The sequence below is a fragment of the Zea mays genome, chromosome 6 (assembly GCF_902167145.1).
Source record: "Zea mays cultivar B73 chromosome 6, Zm-B73-REFERENCE-NAM-5.0, whole genome shotgun sequence".
Taxonomy (NCBI): Eukaryota; Viridiplantae; Streptophyta; class Magnoliopsida; order Poales; family Poaceae; genus Zea; species Zea mays.
The window spans coordinates 109,308,438-109,319,476 of NC_050101.1; the positions used below are offsets into that span (position 1 = coordinate 109,308,438).

General features: G+C 52.0%; 1 protein-coding gene across 1 annotated transcript; it reads right to left on the minus strand.

Annotated features, from left to right (window-relative positions):
• Positions 1–1,821: 1,821 nt before the first annotated feature.
• Positions 1,822–3,369, minus strand: LOC103629733 (exopolygalacturonase). The gene has a single exon (XM_008650851.3). It carries the CDS (start codon positions 3,336–3,338, stop codon positions 2,106–2,108), a length of 1,233 nt encoding a protein of 410 aa, XP_008649073.1. The 5' UTR covers positions 3,339–3,369; the 3' UTR covers positions 1,822–2,105.
• Positions 3,370–11,039: the final 7,670 nt, after the last annotated feature.

Consider the following 11,039-nt stretch of genomic DNA (forward strand, 5'->3'; position numbering starts at 1 on the left):
GTTTTCCTTTTTATTTTCTTATTTAGTAAACAAACTATTACATATACTAACCTATAGTCTAGGCATAAAATTAACATGTACAGATAGTGAATGATCATATTTTATTTGGACAGAGAATAATCCTATGAACATTTTGCAATTTGAATCACTCAATTTGAAGTTCATATGCAAAAGATATGAAATAAACAAGTTTTGAAGTTTAAAATACAAAATTAGGCCTAAATTTGTGAATAAATAGAAGTCTAGGGTTCAATCCGTAAGATTACAGAGGCCTACGCGTGAAAACTAGGGACAGCGGGTTGATTTCTAAAAAGCGAGGGTCTCTTTAGCAAAACTGCCACGCGAAGGGGTACGGGGTTGCGCTAGCCGTCCGATCTCCGACCAAAGGTCCAGATTAGAATAACGAGCGAGGGCGCAGGCTCTTGACAGGTGGGCTCGGGTGGGTTGAGGCACTGACACACGGGACCCATGGGTCAGCAGTTTGAAGAGGACACGGGGCGCGTTGGCCACTGGATTGTGGATTGATGGCCGTCAGATCAAGACCGGGTAGTTCGAATTCGGCACGAGGGGTTTAGTCTCCTCTGGTCAGCTAGGGGTGGCGCTCTCCGCGGACACGGCGGCGCAGTCGCCGGAGGTGAGACAGACCGGGGCTTCTAGGGCACTTGGGGTTGGTCTGGGTAGCCAGAGAGGTTGGGGAGGACTCGGCAAGCACTATGGCATGGTCTGGGTGCCGAGAACAGGACTAAGATGGGAAAACGGTGGAGGGGGATCCTCGGGCGAACCCAAGGTTACTCTGGCGAGCAATACCCGTCGCGGTGAGGGTTAAACCGGCGCTCTGCGGTCGGCATAGGCTCCGGGGAGAGGGTGGGGGGTGCTCTAGGCCTAAGTTCGGGCTCAGGGAGGGGTTGCAGTGGTCGAACGCCGTGAAGATGCTACGGCCCGGCGAGGGGCAACTTTGACGGCTGAAATCCGCCACGTATAGCAGAATTGGCGCAAAAGAGGGACACAGGAATGTCACTTACCCAGATACGGTGCTTCGGGCAGCTAGGCACGGCGCGATGGGGCTCTGGTTGGCCGGACATTGAAGAATCACGACGGTGGCGAGCTCCGACCTGCGCAGGGGAGAGTAGGAGCGCAGATCGGGTAGAGGATTTAAGGAAAGGGGAAACCACCATGGGTTCCCGATGCGCCAAGCTCAGGCAAAGCTCACCATGGCCAAAGCGCTGACAGAAGTCCAGCGGCGATAGCAGAAAGGTGAAGCAACAGCGGGGGGCGGCGCAGCGGCTGGGTGAGTGCGAGGGCAGGGAAAGAGCGAATGTGAGGCAGGGGCGAGCTGAGGGAGTGTTCGGGGTCTTCACCTAGCACTCGGGTGACATGGGCAGGTCGTGGGGACGTGGGCGCGCTTTGACCGCATGGGCGCACGCCATGGGCACAGGCGCGACAGTTGTAGGGGAGGGGATGGGTCTGACAATAGGGGTCGGGAGTCAGCGAGGGAACGTGCGGGCGAGTAGGGCGTGGTGCTGACGGGGCGGTCCCACTGAGAAGAGAGGGAGAGGGCGAGCGGGGCATGGCGCCGATAGGTGGGGCCCGCTTGTCAGCGAATGCGGGCAGTTAATTGGGCTGGATGGACCGAAACGCCGAGGAGGGAGGAGGTTCGAGCTGCTTTCCTTTTCTTTTTTTGAAATTTCTAATGTCTTTTCTATTTTAATTTCTCTATGGTTTTCAAATCAAACTCAAACCAAATTTCAAATTCAAATCAATTCAAACATGTGCATCAAACAAAAGAATAATTTAGGCTCAGCATGATGCAACATTTCATGACTCACATAAGTTTTGACAAAATAAATAATTAAAACCTCGCCTAATTCACTTACTTTTAATCAAAAGGAAAAGAGAGAGAGACAAGAGCTAACACCTGAATTTGGTTGGTATTTAGAGAAGAAATTTTATACCCTCAAATTCAGGGTGTTACACCGTCGAACATAATATAGCTGTCGGATGTCTGTCGTTTTACTGTTGTGCGTTACCAATGGATAGCAACTAATGGGCAATGCAAGGACGAGAGAAAAATTATAACTAGAGAGATGGGTCAGTCGACGGAGGGTCTAGAAGCATGCAAGCTCCTTGAGGCAACCCTTGGTGCTGCCCTTGGCGTTCGTGCATATAGCCATGGTCTTGTTGTTGGTGCCGCTATACTCGACGTTGACGTCATCCATGGTGACGCCGGTGCATGGGACCTTGGCAGTGCAGAGCAGGCTAACGGCCTCCGGGGTGGAGGAGGTGCCGGTGATGTTCTTGAAGGTGACGTCCTTGACGGTGACCTTGGAGGCGCCGTTGGCGGTACACAACTTGTTGGGGCAGTACTTCATGTCGATGAAGATGGGGTTGGCTGAGTCCTCCATCTTGATATTCTCGTAGTGGATCTTGGAGACGGTGAGCACGGAGGCGGCGTCCTCGTACGCCTTGATGCGGACGCCGAACATCGTCTTCTTAAGAGTGCAATCCTTGACGTTGATGTCCGTGACGTCCTTCTCGTCCTTGTACCGCCCTAGGCTGCCGATGCTGATGCCGTGGCCAGGGCCACAGGTCACGCCGGTGATGTTCACCTTGGAGGTCCCGGGGCCGATGGAGATGCAGTCGTCGCCGACGCCAATGACGGTGTTGGTGATGGTGATCCCGGATGAGTCGCCCATGTGGATGCCATCCGTGTTGGGGCTGTCCCCGGGCGCCGTCACGGTCACGTCCTTGATCAGCATGTCCTTGCACCGGTACATGTTCATGTGGAAGAACTTGGAGTTGAGCAGCGTGACCCCGGACACCTCCCCGTTGTTCACGAAGTCCATCACCAGCGAGTTGGGAAGGATCTTGCAGTCGTACTTCTTGGTGCAGGAGTTCTTGCTCCACACGGCTGGGCCCTGCCCGTCAAGGTTTCCCTTGCCGGTGATGACCAGGTTATCCACGCGTAGAATCTCGATCCAATTACCATGGTCCTTGTACTGGCTTAGGTCCGTGGTCGCCAGCAGATTGCCATCCACCTGGATGGTCACGTCGCCCTTGCAAGGGCCTGTAAAGTTGAGTTGTCCGACAAGGAAGTCGCCCTTGGGTATGAGGATTGTCTGCTTCCCAGTGCCGCCGCACGCCGATGCCCATGCCTCCTGCACAGCCTTCGTGCTGTCTGTCTTGCCATTGCCGGAGGCGCCCAACTTGGTGATGTCGAAGGACCCACCAGGCCCGGACGCTTTCGCATCGATGCCCTTTGACTCTTCCTTCTCACCATGCACGATGCAGAAGAGGACCAGGAGGAACAAGGCTCTCATCGCATTGTTTGTGCACGCCATCTTGTCGTGATCGATGCTTTATTTGTGTCTCTTGTTGCCTGGGCACTAGGACCTATAAATACCACTGTTCTGCTGATAAAATTAGTGCGCTATATGTATGGCTTGGACACCATGCCTTTGCATCGCTATTTTAGGGCAGACTTCTTGTCCTCAAACTCTTCATGCATTATTTGGACCCTTCAGACGTAACCACTAACCACTGTGGAAAGCATAAATTAAATAACAAAAGAAAGAATGAACAATGCCAACATTTAAACTATACTCTACTATCTTATATATATCTTGGTATTACTAATTGAAGGTTCTAATAGAGCCTCTGGATTAATTTTCACTCTATTATTAATTCAGGACCCAATTGAGCCTTTATGTTAATTCTCATCAGACATGATAAAAAATTAAAAAATATCATAAATTCTTAGATTAATTAGAAATATCCGGCCATTAAACAAGAGACTCTAAATTATACATAACTATTAGATCCTGAAGGACCAAAAAAGTGATCAAATGAGGTGAATAGGTCTATGTTGAGCAACCTCTCGGCTTTGAAGATAGTGAGTACCCTAACCATGTTTATAAACTCTCAAAGGCATTTTATGTGCTCATGCAAGCCCCAACAGCATGGTATGAATGCCTAAGAGATTTTCTTATCACTAATGGCTTCAGAGTCAGTAAAGCCAATCCTACTCTCTTTACTAAAACCATTGCAAAAGTTTTGTTTGTATGCCAAATATATGTTGATGATATCATATTTGGGTCTACTAACAAATCTACTTGTGAAGAGTTTATTAGGATCATGATTCAAAAATTTGAGATGTCTATGATGGGGGAGTTGAAGTATTTTCTAGGATTTCAAGTCAAGCAACTCCAAGATGGCACCTTCATCAGCCAAACAAAGTACATTCAAGACATACTCAACAAGTTTGGAATGAAGGATGCCAAGCCCATCAGGACACCCATGGGAACTAATGGGCATCTCGACCTCGACACGGGAGGTAAATCCGTAGATCAAAAGGTATACCGGTCGATGATAGGATCTTTACTCTATTTAGGTGCATCTCGACCGGATAGTATGCTTTCTATATGCATGTGTGCAAGGTTCCAAGCTGATCCTAAGGAAGTTCACCTTAGGGCCATGAAAAGAATCATGAGATATTTAGTTTGCACTCCTAAATTTGGTCTTTGGTACCCCAAGCGATCCACCTTTGATTTAATAGGATATTCAGATGCCGATTGGGCAGGGTGTAAAATTGATAGGAAGAGCACATCAGGGACTTGTCAGTTTCTAGGGAGATCCTTGGTGTCTTGGGCTTCAAAGAAACAAAACTCAATAGCTCTTTCTACCGCCGAAGCCAAGTATATTGCCGCAGGACATTGTTGTGCGCAATTACTTTGGATGTGGCAAACCCTTAGGGACTATGGCTACAAATTGAGCAAAGTCCCTCTCCTATGTGACAATGAGAGTGCTATCCGCATGGCGGATAATCCCGTTGAACACAGCCGCACTAAGCACATAGACATTCGGTATCTCTTTTTGAGGGATCACCAACAAAGGGGGATATCGAGATTGCTTATGTTAGCACCAAAGAATATTAGTCGATATCTTTACCAAACCATTAGATGAGAAAACCTTTAGCAAACTTAGGAATGAGCTAAATATTCTTGATTCTCGAAATTTTGATTGAAACATTACACACATAGCTCATTTGTATACCTTTGATCATATCTCTTTCGTGGCTATGACTAATGTGTTTTCAAGTGTATTTCTATGCTAAGTCGTAGATTGAAAGGGAAATGGAGTCTTCGGCGAAGACAAGGCTTCCACTCCACTCTAACGGTATCGTTTATCCTTTGCCGTCACTCCGCATCACTCTCCAAATTTGGTATAATCTTTCACTCATATTTCATTTACCAAAGGGGAGAAAGTATAAAGGGCTCACAAAGTCTCCGTTTTTGGCTATTAATGCCAAAGGGGGAGAAATATTAAGCCCAAAGCAAAAGGACCGCACCACCACCTTTTGAAATTTTTTAAATTGGTATGTTTAATTTCAAATTGGTATGTTGATTTTCAATTGGTATATTTTCAAAATTAGCATCTAAATATATTTCCAATTGATATCTATTTAAAACCCTCTTGAAAGCTAAAAGGAGAATTTTATTAAGGGGGAGTTTTGTTTAGTCAAAGGAAAAGCATTTGAAACAGGGGGAGAAATTTCAAATCTTGAAAATGCTTCTTACAATCTTATTCATATACCTTTGACTATTTGCAAAAGACTTTGAAAAAGAATTTCCAAAAAGATTTGCAAAAACAAAACAAGTGGTGCAAATGTGGTCCAAAATGTTAAAATAAAAGAAAGCAACCATGCATATCTAGTAAAAGTATAAATTGGTTTAATTCTATGTAACCTATGCACTTACCTTATGCAAACTAGTTCAATTCTGCACTTATATATTTGCTTTGGTTTGTGTTGGCATCAATCACCAAAAAGGGGGAGATTGAAAGGGAATTAGGGTTTAACCTTTTCCTATAAATAATTTTGGTGCTTGAATGCCCAACACAAATGATTGGACTAACTAGTTTGCTCTAGATTATATATTCCACAGGTGCATAAAGGTTCAACACAAACCAATAAAAGATCAAAGTTAGGGTTCAAAAGCAAAGGAGCAAAGGAACCAAAGGGTGCCTGTTGGAACTTGCTCTCAGTTGCAAGGGGATCCAACAAGGGTGAACAAAGACGTTAACAGGGTTCTCACGCAAGATGGCGATAGCTTTGTTAATCTGGCCTCTCACGGGCACTGTGCGGGGGTATTTATAGGTGTCTGAGCGCCCAGCGCCTTGTCCTAAGGACGCATGTGCCCTCAGACACCTAGGTTATCCCCAGAATATTCCCATAAAGCAGGGTTACAGACTGTAATTACAGGAATGCCTTTACAAATTAGGCACGTAACACGCAGCGGCCACGCAGGGCCCGTTACAATGGGCCGGATCACACGTGGGCTTCTGAGCTGGACGAGGCCGCACGGTGGATGACCTCATCGCAGGCCTTCGTCTGATGTCGTATCAAGCGAAGGGTGTCCCTGCCCGTCACAACTCCGTCGGACCAGCGACTGCAGCGAAGTCTTCGAGCGGAGGGTGGCGTCTTTGCCTTCGCCCCAACATTTGCCCTCCGAGGGACCAGTTCGACAAAGTCACCTGGTGCCGAAGACGTCGCTAGATGGCGGAGACGCTGCCCTCGCTCGAAGTGGTTCCGCGGGGGTTTTTGACATGATCGTTGATTGACGCCGTACTGTTGGATTGCGGGTTTCCCGAAGTGCCGCGCCCTGTTGGATTGCGGGTTTCCCGAAGAGCCGCGCCCTGTCTATAAAAGGGGGCGGGGGTCGGCGCTTTTTGAACTTCACCTTCCGCGCTCCGTGAAAACCCTAGCCGCCTTTTCCACCGTCTTGCTGCTCATCTGCTCGCCTTGCTCTTGTTCGCCGGAGATCTGGCTCGAGTGAAGCAGACCGCCCGCCGCCGTCGAAGGTACATAGCGATGCCGACCTCTTCTTCTTCCGCTGCCGCTACGCCGCCGGCCGACGTCTCGCCGCCAGCCGACGCCTCGTCTGAGGGGACGCCGAGTACTCTGGTGGCGGAGGAGTTGCGCGCCGGCGATACGGTGGATTTTGGTGTGTCGCGGATGTCATCGATCCGCGTGCAAGATATGCAGCGGTTGGGCTACTTTGGCGGCGGAGTTGCCCGCGTCCCGGGGACGGAGGAAGTTCCCGAGCCGGAAGGGGAGTTGGTTGTGTTCGAGGCGTTCTTCGCCGCCGGTCTCCGCCTGCCTACGCACCGATTTGTTGGAGAAGTGCTGCGCAGATTCAACGTTCAGATCCATCAGCTGACTCCGAATGTCGTGGTGGCTCTGTCGAAGTATGTTTGGGCGACGACTTCGTACGGCGGACAGCCATCAGTCGAAGTCTTTGCGAAGTACTATTGCCTGCACTGGCAGAAGAGGATGATTGGAGATGAAGTTGCCCAGTTTGGGTCCTGTACGTTTACGCCGAAGACCGGCAAGACCACGATGGAGGTAGTCGAGTTGGTTCCTTGCGCCCGCAACAAGTGGGGCAATTGGAATGAGTTTTGGTTTTACGTCGTGGAGGGTACCGTCGAAGACCATGAGGGGCTCCCCGTGTCCGAAATGTGTTCGCATTTTTACTCAGCATACCCGCCCTTTGAGGTGGCGGAGGAGGATGCGGACGAAGGGGCCCTTCGGTGCGCTGTCGGCCTGAGCAGTGGGCGCGACTTGGTTGAAGAATTTTTGGCGTACGGGGTATGGCCCTTGGCGCATGGCTGGGCGTTGGGCGAAGTGTGCCCTCGCCAGATGCATTCCCATGGTGGGAAGATGGTGCGAAGTCCTGCCTTCGCGCTGGATCTGCAAAACCGCGATCCTGTCGCCTTTGTGCGTGAGGTGGAGGATGGGGCGGTGCGGATCGTTGGTCGGTATGTGCCGAGGACAGAGGGCCAGCGTAGCTGGGATATCCGCGGGTCGAATGACCGTTTGAACAGGGTTTTTGAATTGAATCGACTGCCGTATAACGGCTATCCGGGCCAAGACGATGTGGACCGCCGTGGGAAGAAGCCGGTGGTAGAGTCTGGAGACGACCCTGCGCCGGCGGCCGCCCCATCCTCTAAGAAGAGGAAACTAGGTACTGTTATGGGAGGACTTGGGGTTTCCGATGGTTTTGCTAGAGAGGTGATGAGGACATGCGCGGCCCCGGGGGGAAGGATGTCTTCGCCCGAGCTCCGGGAGTCTTCGACGCGGATGTTGAGGGTTACCGGGGGTTGGTGGCCTAGGAATGTTCCTATCCCCCGCGCGGCCGGCGAAGACTTTTTTACATCTCGCATGGTTCGTGAATGGAAAGTGTTTCCTTACGGGCGGAATATTGCTGCTGTTGTGTCGGCAGTGATGGACAAGGATCGCCAGGGAGCTGCACAGAAGCGCCAGGCGGTTGTCAGGCTTCATGAAGCCCGGCCGAAGAGGCAGCGGGGGGCTGCGAAGGCTGCGGCCCCCGGCGGAGGCAAGCCGCCGCTGGCGGCAAAGTCGGGCGCCCCTACATCTAGCAAGGCGCCGGAGGCAGCGACAGGCGCCGGTGGTTCCAAATCGACGAAGGCTGTGCCGCCGTCCAGCAGGGTGCCGGAGGCCGCGAAGGCAGCCCGAGTGTTGCCGTTGTCAGGCAAGCGCGTCGCCGACTTCGGCACTGATATTAGTGTGGATGACTATCTTGGTGGTAAAACGTTGGCTTGTTTTTTTTCCTTTTTTTAAATTTGTTGATACGTCGCAGGGTCGGACGAAGGCCAACTTGCTATTGTTGCGCCTGCCGCGGCGACCACGGCGGCTGCCATAGTGCCGAAGGCGAAGGGCGGTGCCCTTAGTGCCGGAGGCGAGATGTCGGCACTCGCGGCTGTCAGGGATGAGGCGGGCGCTGTGTCCCGCCGGCTGAAGGAGGTGAAGGAGGCACTAAGTTAGGTCCGTTGAGCTAGACTTCATTTTTTTTGTTGGGGCCGCGGTCTTACGTGTGTTATGCAGGCGGCTGACTTCACCGACCGCACAGCGTCGGGGGCCCTCACGGCAGTTGTGTCTGCCGAAGTCGAGAGACTTCGGACGCAACATGCTGACGCCGTCCGTGAAAAATCGGCCGCCGACAGTAAGTGCCGCAAGCTGGCGGACAAGGTGGCCGCACTGGAGGGGGAGAAGACTGACCTCCGGCGCCAACTGGCGGGGGAGAGGAGGGAGACCAACGAGGCCCTCGCCAAGGCGCAGGCTGCGCAGGCGGAGGCCAATCTGGCGCGGGCGGAGGGCAATCTTGCCAGGGAGCGCGCCGAGCAGCTGCAGGAGCGGCTCAGCGCCCTGGAGAGCCGTGTGGAGAGGGCCGAGGCCGCGACGCGCGCGGAGGCTGAGCGGACGCGCAAACAGCTTATGGATTCGTACCATGAGCTGGGCGCGCGGACCGGTGACTTCGAAGTGCCGGACCGAGAGCCCGGACTTCGCTGTCTGGAGTGGGTACAGGAGGAGTTGCAGGCACTCCCCACTATCGTGGAGGGGTTTATGTCGTATGCCTCCCTGGTCACCTGCGAGGGGGCGATGAACGCGCTCTCTCGCGAAGGGTGCCGGCACTTTGAGGTCTTCGACCAAGCTGATGAAGATTTTGAGCGAGATATCTACAAGGTTGAGGACCCCATAGTGAAGGAATCTGCCGGAGCCATCTATGACCGGATGTGGGGTCCGCACGGTCGCGAGGTGGTTAGGGAGCGGGCCGAGACGGCGAGGGCTCAGGTAACGTTCGGCGTTTGCTTGGCGTTTGCTGGATGTAGGCTATGTGTGGGTTTGCTGAATTTGTGTGCTGTGTCTTAGGCGGCGTGTGGCGAGAGGGTGGATGACTTCGGAGGGCAAATGTTGGGGCGAAGGCAAAGACGCCACCCTCCGCTCGAAGCCTTCGCTACAGTCGCTGGTCCGACGGAGTTGTGACGGGCAGGGACACCCTTCGCTTGATACGGCATCAGACGAAGGCCTGCGACGAGGTCGTCCCACTGTGCGGCCTCGTCCAGCTCAGAGGCCCACGTGTGATCCGGCCCATTGTAACGGGCCCTGCGTGGCCGCTGCGTGTTACGGGCCTAATTTGTAAAGGCATTCCTGTAATTACAGTCTGTAACCCTGCTTTATGGGAATATTCTGGGGATAACCTAGGTGTCTGAGGGCACATGCGTCCTTAGGACAAGGCGCTGGGCGCTCAGACACCTATAAATACCCCCGCACAGTGCCCGTGAGAGGCCAGATTAACAGAGCTATCGCCATCTTGCGTGAGAACCCTGTTAACGTCTTTGTTCACCCTTGTTGGATCCCCTTGCAATTGAGAGCAAGTTCCAACAGTGCCCTGGTCTGGCGCACCGGACTGTCCGGTATGCCACCAGACAGTGTCCGGTGCACCAGGACCGTACAACTCCAAACTCGCCACCTTCGGGTTTCTCAGGCGTCGCTCCACTATAATTCACCGGACTGTTCGGTGTGCCACCGAACTATCCGGTGCACCAGCGGAGCAACGACTAACAGTGCAACGGTCGACTGCAACGAACACCTGTAAACGCTATAGTGCGCGGACAGTGCGCGCAGAAGTCAGAGCAGCCGCCAGAGGCGTACCAGACAGTGAACAGTATACTGACGCAACACTGCAATCTCTATCTCTTGGGCGGATGATCGAGAACGGGACGACTGCGAAGACGAGGATGTGGACTATCGTCCATGATGTCTCAGCTCCCTAGAATCAATCGTGGAATCAAAAATACCCAACCTACAAGAGTGAACCATGCACTTAGTAGAGTAAACCATGGACTCAGTTCAATCACTAGCATATGAGAACAATTTTGAAATCCAAATCAAATACTCTCATCGTCCATGGGCTTGTCCTCCTGCACTAGCATATGCTGCCTGAGGGTCGATTGGCTGGTTCCTCCAATCGTGGTCCTGCCCATGGCGCTGAACCATCTCCTGCCCATACAAAGGCTAGAGGCAAACATACCAAATATATGTTCATTACCAAGTTGATGCACAAACACATAATAGAGTACCAAAAACACACTAGACGGTCGATGGTTGTCTGAGTGCATAAAACATCAGGATTTTGTGGATCAGAACCCCTATGCCCTTGCATATACACCTCCACATTCGTAGG